Genomic DNA, 25,956 nt, shown 5'->3' on the forward strand with positions numbered 1-25,956 from the left:
GGCTATACACCATAAACAAAATGCATTGATTTATGGCCTGAGTTCGGTCTCTGTCACATTATGTAATTACACAGACAGGCAGGTGTGATACTTGAACACATGACATGTTATGATGTAAAATGATTGTAAAATGTTATACACAAACAATGAGCATGTATTTACAAAACCCAACATCTCTATATATACACACACAATGAGCCGTGAGGGCGGCATCTGCTAATGAACCAGCCGTTACACTTGAGTGCACACTCACCCGCTCTGACTGGGTTCGGTATCCCGGCTGCTTCGTTTCTTGGGAAGTAAACCCAAGTACACAATATTGCACTTTTGATTTGCGATTGTACGCTTATAATTTTGTTTATATCTTTTTTCATAACCAGCAATGTATATTATATGTCATGAATAAGTGGTAATTGTGTTTTAATTATGTTTGATTTTTTGGTTACATGTGACCTTTAAGCTGCACTCGCTCTTGCTACCAGTATGAGTTACGTCTTGTCTGCGGTGTTGGCAGATCTTGTGAGGTGCTTGTTTCGAGGGATTAAAAGGTTCAGTGGTGATGAGGTGACTCTTTGTCCTCTCAAGTGTCCCTAGCTGTCCCAATAGAATAGCACTTTATTTCTCTTACATCCTCGATAATCTCCAGGGTATACGTTACGATCACTCTCCTCTATGCCCTGGATACATCCACGGCTTAGGGCGATGATTTTATTACCTCAATTGGCTGGCTTTTTATCCAATCAGGTGCCTACGCTGGGAAGTTGAGCGTACCAATCACAACTCACTTTCGCTTCTTAAATTATCTAACCGTTAAAACTTGGAAACACAATTGATGCAGAGGCACTCTGAATGAAGTAGAAGGAGTTTTGTCATATATTTTTTACAGTTTCAGATCTGTCAATTTGTCTTATTATTTCCCAAAAAATCTCAGTGGCACTGTGAACAAACCTTCGCGACTGCGACCGCTATCCTTGTTGACACTGGCAAGCTCGGTTGTAACGGCGGCTTAGCTGATTGGCTACTGTGAGAATGCGGAGCCAGCCAAGGGAGGTAATAAAATCATCGCCCTCAGCCGTGGATGCATCCAGGGTATAGTGGAGAGTTATCGTAACGTATACCCTGGAGATTATCGAGGATGTGTCTCTTAGAGCACAGCCAAATATGCCACACGTACCAACTCGTAAGTCTATTCAGCTCACTACTATAAAATATCTTTTGGCAGTACATAATTGGAATATTATTGCGCTGCATGTGACCTTTCTTAATAGTCTCACAGTGCCGGAACCATGTTATTCTCCTTCCGCTCAGCCTTTGCTGCAATAACGCCATACATCAGCTTTAAGTTGTCCACATTTGTTTCAATAACGCAAAAGTATGCGACAACAAAAAAGGAGGTATCTGATAAGACCTTACCAGCAAACAAATCTAGTGGACCTGATGGCATTAACATGAGAGTGTTCAAATGAATTTGTACATCTATAGCTGAACCTCTTTGTTTGTTGTATAATATATCACTGAATGACTGTATTTCCTACATTGTGGAAAACGGGTAATGTTACTCCTATTTTGAAAGAAGGAAATGCACCCCTCGCAACTAATTACAGACCTATTTGTTTAATACTTATCCTTTGGAAAATCCTTGAAAGAATAATTGTAAAGCATGTGCACGACCATTTCCATGAACGTAACATTTTAAGTAAATTCCAGTCAGGTTTTACTGCTAGTCATTCTACTACATCTCAACATAGACATCTATTATAATATATGCTCAGTCCTAGATAATCACCACCTTTACTGTATGCTGTTTTGTGATATTTCAAAAGCTTTTTACAGGGCATGGCATAAAGGTTTATTGCACAAATTAGAAAATGATGGTGTTCCTGGAAACGTACTTAGTTGGTTCACTAACGACCTGTCTGGGCCCGGTTGTTCAATACTCTGTTATCTTAACCTTCGGTTAACTCCTAACGGTAACCGAACGTTAAATATGCGTTGTTCAAAATATGGTTAGTCATGTCGTTAGCTAACGTCGCCGTCAAAGTTTAACAGTGTGGTTAGCGTCACTAGTTAGCTTCCATATATCCCATAGTTCCGTTTTCTGTTTACTTCCGGTTTACCAAAAATGGAAAAGCAAAATGTCGCCTGCACCCCAAGGAAAAAGAGAAGTCGAAATTTCTCTGCTGACGAAGAGAATGTAATCCAGTCAATGGTTGAGGCCAATTCTATAGTTTATCATAGGCATGCGAATGTCGTAGCGTTACGAACGTTTTGTATTGGAACACAAGGTTCCAGCCGTTTGCATAATTTATATTTCAAAGACATATGATCCCAGCTCTGTGTGGGACTTACTTCAATTCAAGGGGGGCGGTGGGGTAGCCTAATGGTTAAAGCGTTGGCTCGTCACGCCGAAGTCCCGAGTTCGAATCCCCACATGGGTACAATGTGTGAAGTCCATTTCTGGTGTCCCCCGCCGCGATGTTGCTGGAATATTGCTAAAAGCGGCGTAAAACCAAACTCAGTCAGTCAGTCAGTACTTCAATTCCAGCAACAGAAAAGACATTTTAATGAAAAAATTACAGCACAGCTATAGATAAAATATGATAAATCCATGAAAATAATATTAATATTAGAAGCATGTTGTCCGTGGATAGAAAATGTATAAATATTAAACACAGAGTTACGCTTAGACGGCTACAGTCTTAATGAATCTTTGAATTCCCACAAGACCTATCTCTCACTTTTCACTCCTTAAATTGTCATGACTGTATGGCCAAGTCGTGAAGATGCTATCAATATCATTTATTATTTATTTGCCAAGTCAAAAAATCAAAAGTCAAAAATTGTAATGTATGAACACACATTGCCAAATCTTTTAACATCAAACAATATAGATGTTGTGTAATTGATACCATATAGCTTTTATCTGAAATATGCATTCAATACCAATAGAAACTTAATATGTTACTAGCATCACGTGCAAGTAACCAAACTGTAATCGTACTATAGGCCCCAGGGCCAACACTGCTGAATAAAATCGATGTATTATCCGACCTTACTTTTGACAAGACTCTCATGAATGATACTGTGCAATATCGTCATTATCTGAACGCCTTCACAGACACATATTCCGGAAAGATGTCTTGAAAAACATGAAGCTGCGTCTAATTTATAGATGAACATAATTCCCTCGATATTCATTAATCAGATTAACCTTCATTAAGTTCAATTCACAAGTGACTGCAGAAAATGCATAATTCTTGTTAATGACTTCACGGTCGGAAAACATGTACTAGTATTATATTTCATAAGTGTATTATAGAACGCTGTAGTAGATAAACATAATTTCCTCGATACTCATTAATCAGGTGAACCTCCATTTAATGCATAGATAGTTCTTTTCAATGCCTTCAAGGACGGAAAACATGTATTATATTTCATAAGTGTATTATAGAACGCTGCAACGATTCGGCAGAGAAATACTGTTGTGCCATAGTATTCCTTATATGAACCTATCAGTGTATAACATTAGCATTCAGATATTGTTATAAAATAAGTCACAAATTCCAAATATTATCGTGTAATATGACAAGAGATAGTGTTGTGTTCGCTGTGACAAAAAGGTTTCGATATTCAAATATAACATTTAATCAAAGTGACTACGAAGTAGGCCTGCATATCACTCACAACAGAAATAGATACATAATAATGTTATGTTTATTTTCCTACACATCAGTTGCGAGAGCAATGTTTATGCTAACTAAGTTTTCATCAATTAATACAGCATTTTTAAAAGATGATTTGCTTCAATTAAAACATTCGAAGAATGAAAAAGAAATTAGGCCTATTGCTGAAATGATTAGTAAAAATATAATTAAAATCCATCTATGGGAAGGGATGCCAGACGGACATATCAAAACAAAATCGGATAATTACTTGGAGTATAGACTTTCAAAAATAGCATATTAATTAACAATGATATCAGTTTTTAATAAAATCACTAATAATTCTGAAACGTTGCCGATAAACCTGGAATCGTGTTCAGATGTTTTCATAAATACACTCACACGAACGCCCAAGTGCACTTTGCGCCCTATTGGATAGTGTTTACAAAATCACGTTTCGCGAAGGCCGGTATTGAAACGCCAATTACATCACTTGTATTTCATATTCAGCGGCGACAAATGAATCACTGCATTCTAAGGCTGGGACGGGTACTCGGGTACTCGAATCCGGGTCGGGTACAGCTGGAATCGAGTCCTATTTCTAGGAATCGAGTATCCGGAAAGGGGAGAGAGCTCTGTAATGACAAGGGCAGACAATAGCTTGTCTTTTTCATTTTTGACGTAACACACATTTACATCATTGAGTGAGTGAGTGAGTTTAGTTTTACGCCGCACTCAGCAATATTCCAGCTATATGGCGGCGGTCTGTAAATAATCGAGTCTGGACCAGACAATCCAGTGATCAACAACATGAGCATCGATGTGCGCAATTGGGAACCGATGACATATGTCAACCAAGTCAGCGAGCCTGACCACCCGATCCCGTTAGTCGCCTCTTACGACAAGCATGGGTTACTGAAGATCAATATTCTAACCCGGAAATTCACGGGTTTTTACATCATTGGTATTGTCCGATTAATGGAGCATAGTTTTAATGACTGTAATTTATCTGTGCATGAGCAGTGAGTAGTTAAGTTACAGTAGCAGCAGGAACAAAACGTTCGTTGTTATAACGAGGAATGTAAGTAATGGTGTTACTCTCTATATTGGTTAAACAGACGTAAATTAAATAGCTTGAGGTCAGTTTTAATGTCTTATTACCAACTGTTCAAGTTTTCTACAATAATCTCTGTCAAATCGTGATTGAATATTCAGAAAGTTGACCCGAATGTATTTCTTACATTTCCGGGTACTCGATTCCGATTCGGGTACGTACATGCGGGTACTCGATTCCATTGTTTCCTACTCGTCCCAGCCCTACTGAATTCCTCATACATTTTAGAATCTAATTACAACTGGTCTTTTTGGCACCAATACCAAGTGTCTAGATAAAGTGAAACGAAAGATATTGGGGGTGGAAACAACTGCTGTGCTCGAAAGACAACACCTGTTTGAAATGTAAACAAAGACAATTTCAGACTTTACACTGTGTAGCATTTTCTCAAATTTTCAGACACCCATTTGCATGGAAAGAGCATAGTAGCAAGAAATAGGAAATTAAAAATAGATACAATACAGGAATGTGATGTGTTTACACGAAACTGTCAAGTTTCTGTGCTGCGTGACGCCATGACTGACGCAAAATCACGCAGAACGACAACGGTAATAATCGGCATTTCTGGCTTCTTCTCTTTCTTAAAATGGGAGTGTATTTGGCAATTTCTCTGAGGTGAAGGTCGGTAGAATAAGAGTATACACAATCACCATATCCCGCCGATTACACTTTCAGTATCATAATGTAATCGTTCGGATATTTTTTCATGAAACTAATTTAATTATCTACATGTAGCCTTGTTCAATATCATATCATACGTGGGTATAGGGTGTACGTGTTATATTCTTTGAAAGTGTTTGTTTGAATAATATTTACAGAAGAAATTCACACATTTAGTGTAGTAAAGCATATATAAACCTTTCCACAAGTGTTAAAAGATGAAACGTAGGCATCATGTACTTGTAAAACATGTATTTTAGTTCCTATTATGTGCATAGATACAGTTTCGTATGTAACTCTCGATCTTCGTCAGAATAATTTCCAATATCGAAGTCCAGTCCACGATACACCCTATCCTTTCTTTGCTGAACTGGCATCATAAAAAAGCAGTGTTAGCCATGAACGCCATTTGCGAGTTAACCACAACTGTTAAAAAGTTAGCGGCGGTCCTTAGGTGTGTTAACTTAACGTCACGTTAACAGCCTGTTAAAAGTTAACAGAGTTTTGAACAACAAGATAACCCTCTGTTATTAGGTAAAAGTCGGTTAAATGTACTTAACGGCTGGTTAAAAGATAACCGAGTTTTGAACAACCGGGCCCTGATAGACGACAGTGTGTCTCTGTTAATGGAACATTATGATAAACTAGATGTTACTGCAGGGGTTCCTCAAGGATCTGCCCTTGGTTAATTTGTGTTCCTTGTATATATCAATGATTTACCTGGAAATTTACAAAATATCACAATAATGTTGGCCGATGACACATCAATCGGTGTTGCGGGAAAATATGTAAAATCCATAGAAGCAACTCTCAACTATGATTTAGCCCAATTGAATAAATGGGCAGAAAGTGATGTGGTGTGTTCTAACGGTTATATCTAGCATACTTTAAGACATAGAGTGGGTGCTGGTGGTTCTAACGTTTATATCTCGAATACATGTAGAGGCAGGAGGCATAACGGGTATGAACAACAATAAAAACTTTCATGCATTAATGACCCACATTTTCGAACCTTTTATCAGTCTCTAAAAGGGAGCTGGGAATAGTTTTTAATGAGCTTCGTCCTTCAAGCCTGAAAACCTTTTAATAAGGTTGATTAATCCTTAGTCATTTATCAAAAAAAGTAGTGAGGTTGTGCTTTATTGTTATAGATTTCTAAAATATATGGACACTATTGGGACGTTGGTAACTGTCATCAGACATTATTTAACATTTGTCATGGTTTGAATATAGCCGACTTTATAGAAGATAAATATCAGTTTACAACACAACTGCCTAAATCTTGGTATTTTCGGAACCAGAGAAGGGATATGCCGATATTTAGGTCGTTAACCTAGCATATTATGGTCACGAATATAATTTTCTATTTATTACCGAAGTCTTTAATTGTGGAAATTACGCGATAATCTACTTTCGAACAAAGGCAAGCTCCCCGTCATCGTTGTATATAAAAGGCGGCTTCTTAGAAGCAACGTGACGTCATAACATTGTTCATGATGTCATGTCACCATGACAAAGTGATATTTCACCCGGTGCATATCGCATGAAAACAAATTATACCCGATATGTTTGCCCTCGTATGTTATAAGCATTGTTATTATCATTATTTGAGGTTAATGCCACCCGTTGGATTCTTTGTTGTATTTTGAGAGGTGAAACTAAATAAATGAATTCTTTGGTCTACCCATAACAATTAAGGTGTCAACTTCCACTGTATACCTTACAGAAAGAAGTTTTGACTTTACTTTGATAACGAGCACATCTGATCGATTCCTTGAAGCAAATGATGCAATTCAATATCATTTCTACATTTTATTTTATATGCATCAATCAAATACAACAAATGAGTAGACAGATTGACTGCTATGTGGCAAGGAATAACCAGGCGCCAGCGATTTATGATATCCTTAGCAAATGTAACTTACAATTCCCTCTCATAAAAATACAATATGTAGTAATATGATGAAGAAAATAATACGAACAAGGTTAAACTATGACAACGCAATATATGAATGTATGATTGTAACATAAATCATAATACATCACATATGATTAAAACATTAAATTAACTTCAAATATGTCATTGCGTCAACATTGAAAATACATGTAATTCGAAAATGAAGAAAAAGAAACGTACATTTCAAAGCGTAAACAAACAGTATCCTGTTATTTTGGGATATGCTATGAAGAACTTCAAAATGTAATAGAAATAACATTAAATTATTGAAAGGTAGTGCTCGTAAAATATGTCCTTGCGTCAACATCGAAAATAACTCCAAAATGAAAAACAATTAACTTTAATTTTCGAAACATACACAAATAATCTCTGGCTTTTTTAAGACGTGTCACGAATAATTTCACAGCTGCTAGAATTAACATGGAATTATAGAAACCATATGCTAACCAAAATTTGAAAATTAGTAATGACAAAGCGTTTGTCACAAACATAGCTATTACCCCCGCCACATGTCGATATCTAAATGTCGCAATTATCCTCTGTCTGACCCTGAAAATTATGTAAACGTTACCGAAACTGTCATCTGATGCCTTGATACAAATGCGAACAAATTCCATCCATTAGGTTTGGAGATCTCGCAAAAGAATACTCGCTGTGACCTTGAAAATAATCCGAAGGTCACTGAATTGGACTCCCAGCGCATCTTGGTACTACCTTTAAGCAAATCATATTAATTCTGTCTTGTATTTTCGCACTAAAAAGTTAGACATGTGCAAAACACTTTTCACTGTGAACTTAAAATGAGCACAAGTTTCCCAATCAATTGGTGTTTGTGGAATCCCGCCAATACACCTTGATATAAAATTGGATCAAAATCTATTAATACTTTCCTGAGTTCGCGGCTATCAAGCTTGGCATGTGCAAAACTGTTACACCTTCGCTGTGACCTTTAAAATGACCTCAAGGTCACTAAATTCATGTGGTGTCGGTAAATCTCCAATCTCCAGTCAATAAACCTTGGTACCAAATTTGAACAAAATCCATCATTTCTTTCTCGAGTTCTTTCAGTAAACAGAATGGGGAGTCATTTGAACAAGCGATTGTAGTTTTGAAATTGCTTTTTTGTGCAGTTTAATATCTAAGTTTGATTCTAGCCGACTTCTACCAATCTCAAACATAGCATATTTTGTTTCCTGAAGTTTGTGATGCATTTCATTGCAGATTTTACGTTTTTGAGGAGTACCAAGCCAAGATGCAAAGTCTCACTAAATGGGGATCGTGAGGCTGCAACATAGCAAAACCAATTTGCTTGGGGCTCATAGATGATATGTAGCAAAATAAAACATAAAAACAGCTGCATTTGTATCATATTCTAGGTGAGGCTGACTACTATTTGAACGTCCCTCGTAGTTATACCCGTTAGAACACCCAGTCACCCACCCACCTACATCATTTTCGTCATTTAGCTAATATTTGTCAATTCATTCTTGGGTTATCACGCTAGCAATCTTTATATTGGCAAAACCCTCAGAGTTTTGCTGTGACCTTGAAAATTATCTCAAGGTCACTCCATTTCACTTGTGTCGGTGAATCTCGCCAATATACCTTGGTACCAAATTTGAACAAAATCCATCATTTCTTTCTTGAGTTATCGCCCTAACAAGCTTATGTGATGTATGAAATGCAACGAAAAACAAACACCCGCGTATTTACGAGTGATTAAAACTGTTATTACAATTTACGTAAACATTTATTACATTTTACCGCAACGAAAATTATTACAATTTACGTCAATTTTTATAACAATTTGCGTATTACAATTTACGTCAATTTTTGTTACAATTTACGTTTTTATTACAATTTCCGTAAAGATAATTACAATTTGCTGCAAGTATTACAATTTGCGTTTTTATTACAATTTACGTCGTAACATCTTGCCTTAATCCAAATATCATACCCCATCTTCTGGCAAAACCCCTAAACATCAATCATCAGGGACCTAACCCTAAACTACTTAAACCAAAACAACATAAGCTTACATGTCACTACACACGTACACCCAGTCGAGACATGGTTTGATGGTTGAAGACATGATACCGTTATCTCTTTTCTCCAGACAAAATGAGTCGGGATCGACACCGTGGAGTTTTACCAACAACATGTTGCTTTGCTGTGTACATGTTTCTCCTGATACACCACGGTAAGACAAACCATCTATGTAGTTGAAGGGTGCTTATAATATAATCTTCTTGAATGTATCTTTTACTATTATCACTACAAAACCATATGTGGTACTCGATCCATTGTTTCTACACTTTTCTTTTCCTTAAACATATGCCAATGAAACAGTGACTATAAATACAATAATGTATCCAACTGTCATAAGTGCAACGACCATTGTTTAACATATTTCCCATGTGTAAAACTTTGATCAACACTTTCATATCTGTATATTGGCATTTGAAACAACGGCCCACACTATCTCAAGTTGCATCTATGTATTGATTGGGCCGCATTCACTTCTTTTTGCATGCCTAATTCTTTCACAAAAAAAGTTACATTTACCAGTGGCAAGACAATTCAGACAAAAAGACATCCTATCGTATGTTGAAGGTGGCAGTAAGTGCGTGCATAAAACTCCACGACACTTGAAGAAGGAATGCTGTAAGAACTACTGTCCCGAAAACCAGTGTCCCGAGGAATGTACTGACTGTGTCAGCGGCTTCTATGGGTCTGACTGTAGATGGAGCTGCCGGGGAAACTGCTTTAATGGACGATGTGCCCTACTGGCCAATGGTCGAGCCGTCAACTGTACGGAGGGGTGTGTGTTGGGGTGGAGGGGGTTAACATGTAGTACTTCATGTAAGCGTCCGTGTCTGGAGTGTGACAGATACACGGGAGATTGTGTGGGACAATGCAGGGATGGTTTCTGTGGACCTGGGTGTTTACAGCGATGTCCGTATCCATTTTCGACGTGTGACAAAAGTTGTGTAAGGCCGAGGAAACTAAACATGACTGATGCATTGCGGCAGACACACGGAAGAAGCCACATAAACAATACACACGGCAGTTACAAAGAAGGTATGTATGTATGTATGTATGTATGTATGTATGTATGTATGTATGTATGTATGTATGTATGTATGTATGTATGTATGTATGTATGTATGTGTGTGTGTGTGTGTGTGTGTGTGTGTGTGTGTGTGTGTGTGTGTGTGTGTGTATGTGTATGGTGTATGTAGTATGAGTGTGTGTGGATGGATAGATGTGTTTGTGTGTGTAAGTGTGAGTGTAACTGTGTATGTGAACGATTATTAGTTTGATCTCACACAATTAAACAAATTGGATAATTCGCAATTCTTTGTTCTGCGTTGATTACGTTCGAAATATAATTGTATTTGCATATGAACTTGTTGAGACAAAAATGATATGTGTGTATCAACCGTTCTCTGTTGTAGAGCATCCCCAACAATCGGCAGCTGAGTTAACACCTGATTGTGGCAGGTGGCAAATCTCCCCATATTTTCACGCAGGCGTAGCTGTATTAGCTGCAGTAATAGCTGTCATTGTCGTCGTCTCCGTGATCAGGTAGTTCTTTACTCATCGAAATGACTTCGTTCATTACGTTTAAGAAACCGCACTCTCAGTAAGAATAAATCCAAACAATCTGGGCCAGTCTGGTGGTCGGGACCAGACAACCCAGTGATTAGGTACCATCATTGGCATCCATCCACGCAATTAGGAAAGACACGTCTAAAGTCATATAAATTCAACCAATATATTCACGTTGTTTTAACTTGTGTTATAGAATGAGTGAGTGAGTTAAGAGTTAAAGTCACATCGGCAATATTTCAGCCATATCGTGACTAAAACTAGTTCTAACTTTGTAATACAGACATATTATATATAAAACCCTGTCAACGAAGGACAGTAAAACAACTAGAATATCACAATTAGATTTAAAACTAGTGTGAAAGGTTAAAACTAATAGCACTATTAGGACAATACAAGATAAAAACAGGCTATTGATCGCCAACAACTGAAGGTAGATCACCATGCAAGGAGCCATGGGGACTTACATTACTTTTGCTACCTGCATGGATCCTAGCTGGATTTACACCATCCTTTCAGCCGCTGGCGATTGTAGGAAAATTTAGCCAACAGTTAAAATAACAAACTTACTACGTTTAAAATGTGATAATTTTTATTTTACTTTGAAAGTTTTGGGACTTACGTACCCTCTCAGGAGGACAATAATTTTACGCTACGTCAACCCCCTTTGAGGGTACAGCCACTAACAATCTCAGTGACTAATTTAAATTACCAAGAATAAAATATTTATCTATTTACAAATCAGTTAACAAATCTAATTCTTTTAAAAATTCAACTATTAAATGATAATTAACATTATAAAAAAGATCCTTCAATGTTTTGACATTAAAATACTTATCCCTTGTGATGGAATATTCAACACAGTCAAGCAGGACATGCTTGACCGTGATTCTTTCATCACAAGGGATACAAAACGGAGGATCCTCACCTTTCAATAGGTACTCATGAGTATATCTTGTGTGGCCAATACGACATCGTCGTATGACGACCTCTTCAAATCTGGACTGACAACCCAAGTAGGTGTAACCAATAGTTGGTTTGATTGCATGTAATTTATTGATACCTACTTGGGTGTCCCACTTCTTTTGCATCAGATCGCGGATGTATGTTCTAATGCTGGCTTTGTAATCAGAGTATGGGATCAGAAGTGGTGTCACAGATTTGTTGAGTGCTGCCTTGGCAGCAAGATCAGCCATTGTGTTCCCAGAAATGCCAACGTGGCTGGGTAACCAACAAAAGATGATGTCGTATTGGCCAGTAGCAAGTTCATTGTACAATTCAATAATTTCTAATAAAAGTGGATGTTTGCAAGAAAGATTTTTAATAGCCTGAAGACACGAAAGAGAATCTGAAAAAATGATATATTGTTTATATTTACGGTGTTTATTAATATATTTAAGAGCTGTTAGTATTGCGTTTGCTTCTGCTGTGAAAATTGAACTGTCATTAGGTAGTCTGGAAGATATTATTTTGGACCCAATGACAGTGGCACAAGCAACCGCGCCACCATCCTTGGATCCATCTGTATATAAGGATTTATAGGTATTATATTTATTTCTTAATTGACTAAATTCTTGTTTATACTGTAAATCATTAGTGGTTAATGTTAAGTCAACTTCTGGCCTCACCAATTGCCAAGGAGGAGAAGAAAGAATACCAGAAGGAGATATATTATCCAGCTCAATGCCAGCAGCAGTAAGGAATGGTTTAATTCTGTGCCCAAGAGGCGGAACAAGAGAAGGCTTTTTGTTGTACAACTGCTCATAAGAAGGATTGAAAACACAGTTAAAAGCAGGATTAGACTCGTTAGAATAGAGTTTTGTTATATACTGCAAAGATAGTTTGATACGACGTTGGGTAAGTGATGGCTCATCAGCCTCAACATAGAGACTATCAATTGGAGAGGTTCTAAAAGACCCAAGACAAAGTCTTAGGCCTTGGTGGTGGACAGAATCAAGTAGTTTTAGGTTGCTGTTGCAGGCTCCACCATATACGATGGAACCATAATCAAGTTTGGAACGGACCAGTGATCGATATAGATGTAAGAGGGTAGCTTGATCCCCTCCCCACTTAGAATTTGAAACGACTTTCATCAAGTCAAGTGCCTTTAGGCATTTATTTTTAAGGGCTTTAATATGTGGTAGAAACGTTAAGTGTGAGTCAAAAATAATACCCAAGAACTTGGCCTCCTTCACAACTCTGATGGGAGTGCCATTTAGAGATAGTTCCGGGTCTTTATGCGGTTTGTACTTACGGCAGAAATGTATACAATTACTTTTGGATTTAGAAAATTTAAAGCCATTTTCGAGACACCATTTATCTATCTTGTTTAAGCACAACTGCAGTTGTCGTTCAATAGTATGCATATTTTTACCACGACAAGAAATATTAAAATCATCCACAAAAAGTGATCCATCTATTGAATCATTTAAAACCTTGGATAAACTGTTTATCTTAATGCTAAACAGTGTGACAGACAAAATACTGCCTTGAGGGACACCCTGATCCTGATTATAATGGTCAGACAGGGTAGAACCCACTCGGACTTGAAATTGTCTATCATGTAAAAAAGTTGGATATAAATTGAGGCAAACGGCCTCGTAATCCAAAATCATGTAAATCTCTTAAGATACCATGTTTCCACGTAGTATCGTATGCTTTTTTCTAGATCGAAAAGATCGACACTGCATGTTGTTTATTAATTATGGCATTTTTCACAAAAGATTCCAAACGCACTAAATGATCAATTGTACTTCTGTTTTTACGGAAACCACACTGTATATCAGTTATTAAGTTGTTGGTTTCCAAGTACCAAACTAATCTATTATTGATCATGCGTTCCATGGTTTTGCAAACGCAGCTAGTGAGTGAAATTGGTCGATAATTGGAAGGATCTGTATGATCCTTGCCAGGTTTTGGAATTGGAACAATTATTGCATCACGCCATGAAGAAGGAAATGCACCAGACGTCCAAATACTATCAAAGATATGTAAAAGTGTCTCTAAACAGGATTCTGGTAAGTGCTTCAGGAGTTGATAATGTATGTTATCAAATCCTGCAGCGGTATCGTGAGCTTGGTCAAGAGCTTTATGAAGCTCATGAATAGAAAATAATTCATTATAGTCCTCCCCATTATCCGTGTTGAAATTAATAGGTTTCTTTTCTTGTTGCTGTTGATAGTTTTGAAATTTGGGTACATAGTTAGAGGAGGAAGAGTGCTTAGCCAAAGTTTCACCTAGTTTATTTGCAATATCTGAAGTATCTGTTAATAAATCATTTCCATTTTTAAGATGGCGGATGCCAGTTTTAGAGCCTTTACCTTTGATTTTTTGTACCATATTCCATACCTTGGACATGGGCGTACGTGAATTGATGTTTGATACATAATTTCTCCAGGATTGACGTTTACTTTGTTTAAAAGTACGCCTAGCTTTGGCATTTAAGATCTTAAATTTATTGAGATTATGGACCATAGGATGGCGACGGAAATAGTGTTCAGCTTTTTTCCGTGCCTTCCTTGCTTGTTTGCAGTTGTCATCAAACCATGGTTTTCGTATGTGAGCAACAGCAGAGGACTTGGGAATACATTCATCAGCAATTATATTTAGTTCATCAGAGAAACATTTTATAGGATCAAGGGTGTCCATGAAAAGCTCAGGTTTCAATTTGTTAGTGCAAAGAGTGTCATATAAATGCCAGTCAGCTTTTTTAAAATTCCATCGTGATGACGGAGGAACATCAGCTGGGGACACAGGTTTCAAAATAGTTGGAAAGTGGTCATTTCCACACATGTCATCGTGGACTGACCATGTGAATTCACTCAACAAATTTGAATCTGCAAGTGACAGATCTAGTGATGAATATGCACCTGTACCAGGATGTAAGTACGTTTTTGAGTCATCATTAAAGATGCAAAGGTCGTTATCAGATATGAAATCTTCGACCACTTTTCCTTTTTGATTAATATTTGAACTTCCCCATAACGGATTATGTCCATTTAGGTCACCCATGATGATAAAGGGTTTAGGGAGCTGGTCGCACAATTTTTGGAGTTCAAGCTTCTGAATATTTGAAGAAGGTGGAAGGTATAAGGAACAAAGTGTGAACGTAATTTGCAGTGTAAGACGAACTGCTACAGCTTGGAGGTTTGTGGTCAGGGAACAGGACTGTGAATAACACCCTGTCGCACCAGAACAGAAGCACCCCCGGTAGCCTTAGCACCCGGTGGAGAAAAAGAATGAAAAGAATTAAAGCGTCTTACATCACAATTATCGGTATGTTTAAGGTACGTTTCCTGTAAACAAATAGCTGATGGGTTTATATCTGTTGTTAATAACTGCAGTTCATGGAAATTATGTCTAAGTCCTCTGCAGTTCCATTGAAGAAGACTGGAATGGCTCATGGTGGGTCTATAGGTGATCGCTCACGTGAACGTGAAGAGTAGTTATTACTACTCATACGTTCTGAAGATGGAGTAAAATCCATCTCGAGAGGGTCAAAAAAGTTGTGTAGATCCACTGACGTTTCAGTAGGAGTGGCAATCTTAGTTTTAATTTTCTTATTTTGTTTTTTCTTTTGATGTTTTGACACTTCGCTTGATACTTGTATTGGAGCTGTTGTTGCAGTAGCTGGTGTAGACTGAGACGTTGGAGAAGTGGCACATTGTTGACTGTCTGAATGATTCGTCTGACTGTTAGAGGCTTTGGTAATAGGCTCAGGGTGTTCCGTTTTCGCCCATGTCAAGTCAGTTTGACATTCAATTGATCTAGTAGAGGAAGTGCGGGAAACAGCAGCAGCATAGGTTTGTGTTGAGGGTGGTAGCCGGCTAGCTACAACCTTTTTAGCATCTTGAAAAGAAATGTTGTTTTGACATTTTACAGTCAAAACATCCTTTTCATATATCCAGGAAGGACAAGATTTGGAAGATGCGTCGTGTTGACCTTTACAATTAACACAGTTCAGTTCTGCTTTGCAACCAGAGCTTTCATGGTTCCCTCCACAACGATGGCATAGAGATGGACGATTGCAGAATTTGGAACCATGTCCAAATTTCTGACAATTGTAACACCGGAGTGGATTGGGGACATACACCTCCACTCCGATGTTAAAATAGCCTGCCTTAATGGATTTGGGGATAGCAGTCAGCGAAAAAGTGAACAAATAAGTATTTGTTGGGATAATTACATCTCCATCTTTTCTCATGAAACGTTTCACTGAGGTCACATGTTGCCCAGAAAGTTCTTTCAGTATTTCTTCCTCAGTCATTTCCGCGAGACAACGGGCTCTGTCGCGGATGATCCCTCGACTGGAATTTAGAGTTCGGTGTACTGAGACAGTGACTTCAGTATTGACAAAAGTGGTACATTTCAAAAGATTAACAGCCTGTGGTCGTCGGGCACATTCTACCAAAAGAGAGCCGCCTCGGAGCCGTGAAACATTTGTTACTTCGCCACAAATGCCTTCAATTGCTTTGCTAATAGCAAAAGGGTTGATTTTCAAAGGGAGTCCATCTTTTGAGTCAACGACAATAAATCGGGCCCAGGAATTTGAATTTTGAGGAAGAGAAATATCATCATCAGAGGACAATATCTCAGCTTCCAAACGTCTCTTCTTTTCACTGCGACTAGAACCAGAATGATTGTGAGCCATGGTGATATAAAATTGATTCGACAGCCCTGGTCCCCACCCGCCATGGAGTGTCAACGAGGACGGTGTCTAACTGCATCGGGTCTCCAGCATGCAAACACCAGGGATACAGGGATGTTATACTCAAGCAAATATGACTTGAATAGCTATATTTGTCTACTAAGTTACTTGTAAGGGTGGTTCTGCCCATAACAATAACTTAGAGACATACATTATTCAGCGGTCAACATCGCCAGATTGGCCCATGAGCCACCGCCTTCTGGCATAGGACTCTAGGCAAGTAAATATATCAATAATTTTGTACACTAGACGTCAAAATGACCAATACCCAATTATTCCAAAGTGCAAAAATATTTTCTACGCACAGGGCATGGCGTGACCAGCCGATTGATAGAATCGGGCCGATTCTACCACCCGTCTAGGTGAAGTAAGGGCCGAAGTGGTGTGTTGGGCAATAGGAACACGGTTCCAGGCTCCTACTGCCCTCAACCACCAGACTCCCGTCCTCCACCGACACAGGGGCGCAACCCACAGCAAACGGGTTGGTGGACCAAAATATCCCCCCCCCCCCCCCCGGGTCCACAACGGGGGTTGAAGGGCGCTTAGCGTAACCCAGCACCCACCACGAGGAGGTGGCCCTTCATGGGTGCCTGTCGCATTTACTTATCTGGGACTATTCGAATAAACTATCGTGCACCAAATGTGTATATGTTATATCCCTCCTAATGTAGCCTTTAATGACACAGTTATATGTACATAAGCCAGAAAATGAGATTGTGTGCATTATCCACTTCATGGAGGCCATGGATATATGTTACGAATACATTCGATCGCATGTACCTCCAGTAGTACGCCCACAGTTGTTAGAATAGCGATTATTTATCTTTAAATTCATCATTTATGTGTACATCAATGGATCAGAATGATCATACGTTATTTATGTCAGGAAGCAGGGTAGAGTAGTCTCCCTTTGATTATATCACTAACAGAAAATAAAGGAACCTATTCATTTCAAATGCTAAATAGTATCCGCAGTGCTGTTCAGGGTGAAGTTACGTAATTGTTTATTGAAAACACATCTATAATTATATCCTTGTATATTATGTTTTTTCTGTGAACTATTTCACTAAACCAGTGCATGTAAAGTTGTCCAAGGCTATCTGTCAGAGTTCACTTTCCTTGAAGAAACTACTGAAAAGAACAGGCTCAGGCAGCTTAAAAACTCTGTCTGTGACAATCGTTGTAAGTTTGCCTTTGGTTTAAAATACATGATGATTTCACATACTGTTTAAAATAGTGTATATAATAATAATAATAATGTAAATAATAAATAATGTTCATCACAAATGTAGCATAGCTTGGAATAGTGATTCGGAATTGTTAATCATAAATATATTTTAATCTATATTTAAATACTAAACTGTATAATATTTCCATATGTTCCAGCATACCGCACACTTAAGCTTGCTATATAAATTTATCTTCACTGTGCACTTTGTTTCCAGAATGTATAGTATACATTGTACATTTTTATTACCTGATATAATGTTTGTATATAAGGAAAAGGCGACAGTAGATGATGGACTTGTGCCCAATGCCTCCCCTGTAGGTTCACAAACAACTTACAGTAGATGCTTGTGTTCTTCCGTGTGGTAAAATGGTCAACGATGATGACTATATGGTGTTTTCAACCAATTTAGTCCATGGCATAAAAGGCAGTATCTGTACCCACTGTCATAGTCAGTCGTCATATCACAATTGGTATCACTTACATGCAGATAATTCTAACTGGTTTCATCATTACAGGTCATTCCACCATCCCGTGCTGATGAAGGAGGAGGAAGGGGCCCAGTGACATGTGTGACTGAAATTGGTATTCTTATCCAGGATAGCCATTAAATCATTGCATTAAAGAGGGAATGAATGTGGTTTTACGCCGCTTTTAGCATTGTTGGAGCACAACCACGGCAGGGGACACCTGTAAACGACTTCACATAAAGACCACTAGGCAACTCCCACTGTAATATAGGGGATATATTCCTATTTCATCACGCACAGCAGTCGAGTATTCTCTTTAGCTTAAACAGGTTCATTAGTCTGTACAACACTCACCCATCTTTCATATCTATATAAACGCCCATTGTGTGTCTTTTGAAAAAAAAACCAAAAGGCGCCATGAGAGGACATTACACATTTCCGCTACTGATTTTGAGCTAAACAGGGCAACCAACACGTTGTACAGAATATTCACTCTCGTCTAGAGTTACCCCCCTTACACTGTCGATCACTATGTGTATTTGTACATCCAACAGTTTTTCTGAACTTATTAAGTTTAATTTAACTTTTTGCATTCTTTGATTCCTTTACAAGAATTTACGTCTTTCTTCAAATCGATGAACATTTATACAAATATGAGATTACTATCCCAATTTCATTGTGCCAGGAGCAAACAAATATTTAGCCGAATATTGTTTGAGAAGTTATCGTTGATAAACATATGGGTTTTATTTAGCTTTTAACCACCACCTATGCTGTATAGAAGAAACTTTTCACTAAACAGGAAGTTCATCATGTTCTTAGTTGTTATTTCGTATTCTGCAGTTTTTGACACGTTCTGACACTTTAATGTAAGACACGTGTGGCTGAAAGCAAACCGATTTACTTATTTCAAAAGAATATACAAATTACTTTTCCTATTCCCTATATTTTTGAACGTGAACGTAAGCCAACGTCCTGTTCACTGCAAAAAAGTCTACATTTACAAGCTTGTAATTAAAGATGCGATTTTACAAGATATATGTAATTTTGTAAGGATGAGGTTTAGAAATTTACAAGTTTGTAGATATATGATTTACAAACAATACAACTTCGTTAATATTCGCAAAACTGGTGTGTGATGTTAAATATTTTTTATGCATGGGCTAAATGCAATTTGTACCTCCTGACTGAACCGGTAAATACCGGTAAACCAGCTTATACTGTGTGTATTGGGGGAGGGGGTTGGTTGTTGTGTGTGTTTGTTTGTGTTTTATAAAAATATTTTTATGATGTAATTTGACCCCACTTTTAGTTGTGTAGGGTCTAAGGATGGGTCTATGTAAAGATTTTTGTGTTTATTGTATATATACTTTTTATCTGAGTCTATGCAAAAAATTATGTGTTTATTGTATTTTATCCTGTTTACATACTTGTTACCCTTAAATGGAATATGTCTGTCTGTCCGTCTGTAATAAACAATGTTCAATCAGTTAGTGGGTCTGGTTTGTAGGGAAAACAATTAAATATATTTGCGCCTTTGTGAATAAAGATAAAACATGAATACAACTTTAAAGGGTATTTTGGGAACTCCTAGCCATACTAGCGGTAAATATAACATTGGTCTTATCATACAGTCAATATCAATATTTGACACAGAGAACAAGGATGCAGATTGAGTTTATATAAAAATGTATGCAAGTTTGTGTAATTCGTAAACGAAAGACATTAGAGACATACATCTTGGGTAATGTTTGTGTCGGATTTCTTGTTGCTCATGAGGGGAACAGTAATGAATAGGATCGCCACACTAGTCCCGGCTAGAAGTGCAGTCTATTTATCTCTAATGTTCAGCAGGTCACCCAGCCCCACCAGTGGGTACACAACAATCGTAAACCTTCGCCCAAAGCAAGAACAGTGCAATTATTGTAGAAAAACAGTATGATACCTCCCACACTCCAGATATTTTGTCGCCTTGGAACTAACCACAGAATGTTCAGGTTAGTACTAACAAGGTTTACCCCAATGCTAGACTCACACAGTCCACGTCTAAGATACGGGGGCGTACTTTACAAGTATCCAGATTGAGATTAACAGTGTTAATTGCATGAAAATGGTATCATTGAAAATTTACTGTACATAAACAAGGGACAGGTTTCAAAACACGAACTTGAACATGGACACTGGAAAGTTATAAACTGTTGAAACACGTAGCGTAACCGAACTATTTCTATATTACGTTCAAGAGAGCATATATATATATATATATATATATATGTATTTCCTTTGGAAGAACATTTTTAAATATGTAACTCATATAACCATAAATGTGGTTCAGTCATCAGAGGAAACAGCGACAATGGCGAGTGACTTCATGTAACAGCCATTCTCTCTCAACTCTGATCCGCACTTTGTGTAAGCAAATTTAAGTCACTGAGCCGCTGTGCTGATAAACTGCATTACTGTTAAATCTATGGTCTAATGGTGTGTGTGTGTGTGTGTGAGGTTCCACATGGCCAAGATATGCAGAGTGGATGATAAAGCCTGGTGCATCATCCAAGGACCAAAAATCCGGACTGTACACCATCGAAATATATGCAAACATTGTAGGAAACACATGCTATGACCAGATTTACGTTGTTTCAAGATTTTCCTCATTAGTAGTTATACTAATATATAGAATTGGTTGCTAGGTAATCACAGACGTCGGCGAATAGAAAAAAACACACCATTATCCCAACTTGTATTGAAAGACAACATGTATGCTATGTCTTCATGCGTCAGATGCAGTAACTGCTGCGTTAATATATAGCATAAATGGATAGCTATTAAAGTACGGCTTGTTCCTGCAGTACTCATGTATACATATGTCACACGTAAGAAGCTCTATGTACATGAACAATGTGAACTCAAATAGACCAAAAGATGCGTGAAATAGTTCAGTTAATACACTCCTCCTGACATTAACATGGGGTATTGAAACAGGGGATCCTTGGAAAAAGGAGAAACTGAAAGAAGTAGTGGTAAAAACCTTCCTAAATTTACAAATGTTTACAAGCTTTGTAAATATCATCAAAACTTTTTGTAAATATATACTTTGCAAATTGCAAATGTAAGTAAATCACCATATTTTCCTTGTGGTTTCTCTGCATCTGCGGTGTAACTATTCAAGATAATGACAGCAAGCACTGTGTCAGGGGGCCAGAAACGGTGGGTGCTGTTGTTAAAACGACGTGAAGCTGGTTCTCAGGGCCAACTGGTGGTATCATCAGGAGTGACCTGTCTTTAACAGGTTCGATGCCGGGGCGCTTTTAAGCCCGATTTGACCCGATTTACGGCAGTATCTCACGCTGCAGGTGCTTGTTATGTTTCGTACATCAACCACAGGTTTTGTTGTTACTATGGATCGAAAGCCCTGTGTCTTAGCTTTAACGTCATATGCGACACGTGCGGGTGTCGTAACGTTTTCCCACCCTTAAAGCCACCCCAAGCTAAGCCCCATGCGTGTGACGGGAGTCAAAACAGCTCAGATTTGATAACACCCAGATCTGATCTGTGCGTCCCGTTTGCTCTGATTGTCTCACACACGGAACCCTTTTGCTACTGCTGTATATATAAACACAATGGGCCGAAACCACAGTTATTGAGTTTTGGAATTACGACTATCTACCGGACAGGGCATGGGCGTTTAAACGTACCTACACATACACTTACGAATGGAAAGCCAGAACAGGGCATTGGCTTTTGACGTCAAGTGGACGCCATCCTTTGCCTAACAGTGCAGGTCCCATTCTCATGTGCTGGCTGTGGTCCCAAAAGGTGGCATCCAAACGGCGTCGCAACATCCTCTTCAAGCACCGGTTCGCCTCCTCCACCTTCCGCTTGTAGGCAGAGACCTTTAGTTCCTTGGTTTTACCCTCGGGAACAGACTTCCTGCCACTGCTCTGGAGCCCGGCCGTTTCCACCGAAGGTAGTCCAGAAGATCCAGCAAGTCCTCAACCAGGATCAGTTGACGCCGACACGTCGTTCTCTCCCACTTGAAAGAAAACAATGCCCTGAAAACCCGCATCAAGGGCATCCAGCTCTGCTTTCATCCGAGCGACAGTCGCCCCTCCGATCCCACGCACGGAAGTGATGATGCCACGTGGAGGGGGACAGACTTGATCAAGTCGCCGCACGAAGCTATGTCCTAGGATGGCAAATTGGACTGTCTTTGAAACAGGACCTTTAAAAAGTGTGTAGGCCATGGCTTGAATGAAGTCTTGACAATGAGTTGTGTCAAACAATGTTAGCACAAGTGCCGTGATGCTCGTATCTGACTGCTAGGTATATATAGCCAGTGCGATTGAAAAGTGTTTGTATTAAGCTCTGCATTGAGGTCACAGAGTCAATCATTCATGGATTAAGGCCGGTTGGTAGCTTAAACCTGACACGACTCACTCACCCCATTCACTTATGCGATTAAACAACCGATCAACGATTGGCGCTTTCAGTTGTAATTCCCGCCACTTGGTTGGCTTCCATGTCTCACTCAGAAACTCTCGGATTAGGCATTACAATCAAAACATCACAGCAAAGCTTGTGTGCCCAACCCAAACAAATGCCTCTGCAAACATGACACCAATCAAGGCTCATTTGAAGACAATGTTGTGAGTAAGAACTCACCATGAAGCTACTTTAGGAATGTAATTGTGTGAATGTAAACTTTAGTAACAAACAATAAGAATTAAATATCACAAAAAAACGTGTGTCCGTTTTCTCTCCACATGGAAATAAAGACAATACCAAGGTTAAACGCAGCAATGAAAACGTTTTATTCATCCTTCCACACAACATCAAACGAAGTGCAAACATAGCAAAATTGAGTTCGCCATCACAACAGGTGGAATTAAAGACAATACCACGGCTAAGCGCAGCAATGAAAACGTTTTATTCATCCTTCCACACAACATCAAACGAAGTGCAAACATAGCAAAATTGAGTTCGCCATCACACAAAATTACGAATAGGACATTTTATGTTTGACTGCTTTTGTACAATTCATTTCATCTTTTATGCTTATAAAATATATCTACATACAAAACTGACTGTGCGTGTACAATATTCAGAATGGTCAAAACGAGATTACAAATGTCGGTCATTTTGTATTTTGTTGTTTAACTAAGCTACATGTGTTTAGTTCCGGTTGGTGTCATTCAGATTTGTACAGCACTTGGAAATGTATCCAACATATTAAAAACGTAAAATGTGTGCATAACCTTCACTCCTTATTCACCCAATAAGGAATCCCTTGCCTCTATCCCAATATCATACCCCATCTCCTGGCGAACCCCTAAACATCAATCACCAGGGACCTAACCCCAAACTACTTAAACCAAAACAACATAAGCTTACATGTCACTGCACACGTACATCCAGTCAAAACGTTTACATGGTTTGCTGGTTGAAGACATGATACCGTTATCCCTTTTACCTCCATACAAAATGAGTCGGGATCGACACCGTGGAGTTTTACCAACAACATTTGGCTTTGCTATGTACATGTTTCTCCTGATACACCACGGTAAGGCACACCATCTATATAGTTGAAGAGTGCTTGTATTAAATCTTCGTGAATGTATCTTTTGCTCTTGATCACTACAATACCATATGAGGTACTCGATCCATTGTTTCTACACTTTTCTTACCTTAAACATATGCCAATGAAACAATGACTATAAATACAATAATGTATCCGACTGTCATGAGTGCAACGACCATTGTTTCACTTTTTTTCCATGTGTAAAACTTTGATCAACACTTTCATATCTGTATATTGGCATTTGAAACAACGGCCCACTCTATCTCAAGTTGCATCTATGTATTGATTGGGCCACCTTCACTTCTTTTTTTGCATTAATTCTTTCCCAAAGAGGTTACATTTACCAGTGGCAAGTACATTATTTATAATAAAACACAATTCAAAGGGAAAATAAAGACCAATAACATCGATCCTGTCATATTGTGATGTAGGTGACCTATCGTATGTTGAAGGTGGCAGTAAGTGCGTGCATAAAACTCCAAGACACTTGAAGAAGGAAGACTGTGTGAACTACTGCCGCAGCGCAGACCAGTGTCCCGAGGAATGTACTGACTGTGTCAGCGGCTTGTATGGGCCAGACTGTAGACGGACGACGACGAAATTAAAAGTTTTACGTCGGCTTCTGGCGTAAGCCAATTTCACCGACGGGGTTGGTGGAAGCTAATGTAATAAGTAATAAAATTACATTAAAATATACATGTTGGGGCGTTAAACCTAAGTGGAATTTGGAATAAAAAACGTTTCTAAACATAAATAGAGATAAAAAAATAATAAAAGGCCAAGTTAACAAAAGGAGAAAGGATGGATAAATAGGAATGGTGATTGTTAATAAGTAAGAGATAGAGTTGAAATAAACGATAGGTGACATAAAAGGGGGCCTGGGGGTGAGGGGGTGAGTACCGGACAAGTATAGCATAGGGGGCAGATATTTAAATGCAGTTAAGCTGCATAAGTTATATATGGGGGTATATAAAGAATGAGTAAAAAGAGGTGTTAAGTTGGACGGGGATAGGGGGCTGAGGGGAGCGAGGGAGGCGCAATGAGGCATAGGCCGGGTTGAGGGACAAGCGGTGGTAAAATGTGTGGTTAAGGTTTGTGATGCCTGTGATGAGTCTGTTTATGGCCGTGTCAATATTTTTAATGTTTGAGAATGTAGGGATTTTATGTAGGGTGATTTTATAATGGAAGTAACCCATGATTTGTTGTTGTTTATGTTGTGTTGAAAGTCAGTATGAAGAATATTTGATTTAATGAGTTGTTTAGTTTCTGTTTTGGATGTATGAAAGTTTATATTTGGTGATTTTTGTGTTGTTGCTAATTTGGCTGCTGTATCTGCTGTGTCGTTTCCTAATATGTTTGAATGGCCTGGTATCCAGGTGAAAGTTATGTTTTTATTTGCTCGTTTAAGTGAGTCGGTTTGGATTGTGATATTATGAATGAGGTCAGGGCGAGATTTGGAGTACTTGTTATGTATTTGCCTAATGGAGTTTAGTGAGTCGGAGAGAATTAGGAAGTTAGTTTGTGGGAGGGTAGGTATTAGGTGGAGTGCAGTGAGGATAGCTGTTAGTTCTGCTGTTTGTATTGAGGTGTGGTTTGTATAGTGGAGGTTGGTTGTAATGGGGGTGTGGGGGGGGGGGTGGGGTGTGTGTGTGTGTGTTGTTGGACGTGTATACCTATACCAGTTGTTTTGTTTGGGTTGATTGAGGCGTCTGTATATATATGGGTGTGTGTTGGGTAGTTATTGTTGATGTAGTTGTTTGTGATGTTAGTTATGGTGGGTTTGTTGGTGTTTTTTGGTAACTGCTGGAGAATGTTGTCTAGGGTGGTGTCTGTGGTGGGTGTGGGTATGTCGTGAATGAAGCTTGTAATGGGAGGTGTGTGTTGTATGTCGTTTAGCTGTTGTGCCTGTAGTAGTTTATGGAGGTTGGTGAGGCATGGAGCTTTTAGGGGATTTAATTTGAATTTTTT

At 38.6% G+C, this 25,956-nt stretch overlaps 1 protein-coding gene and 1 long non-coding RNA gene across 5 annotated transcripts in view; both read left to right on the forward strand.

The window, feature by feature from the left end:
- Positions 1–25,956, forward strand: part of LOC124276334 (multiple epidermal growth factor-like domains protein 11) — a 97,150-nt gene that overhangs the window by 28,585 nt on the left and 42,609 nt on the right. For 3 of the 4 annotated variants that reach the window (XM_046711960.1, XM_046711959.1, XM_046711961.1), the window contains exons 2-4: positions 9,510–9,593; positions 10,007–10,214; positions 10,852–10,981. In XM_046711960.1, the coding sequence (XP_046567916.1) occupies positions 10,121–10,214; positions 10,852–10,981 (224 nt within the window). In that variant the 5' untranslated portion in view covers positions 9,510–9,593; positions 10,007–10,120. The other variant, XM_046711962.1, reaches the window with a different exon arrangement.
- On the forward strand, positions 17,297–19,220 carry LOC124276339. The gene is made up of 2 exons (XR_006898519.1): positions 17,297–17,343; positions 18,459–19,220. It is a non-coding gene; the product is annotated as an uncharacterized LOC124276339 (long non-coding RNA).

The sequence above is a fragment of the Haliotis rubra genome, unplaced genomic scaffold (genome assembly GCF_003918875.1).
Source record: "Haliotis rubra isolate DU_JTF1 unplaced genomic scaffold, ASM391887v1 Scf208, whole genome shotgun sequence".
Taxonomy (NCBI): domain Eukaryota; kingdom Metazoa; phylum Mollusca; class Gastropoda; order Lepetellida; family Haliotidae; genus Haliotis; species Haliotis rubra.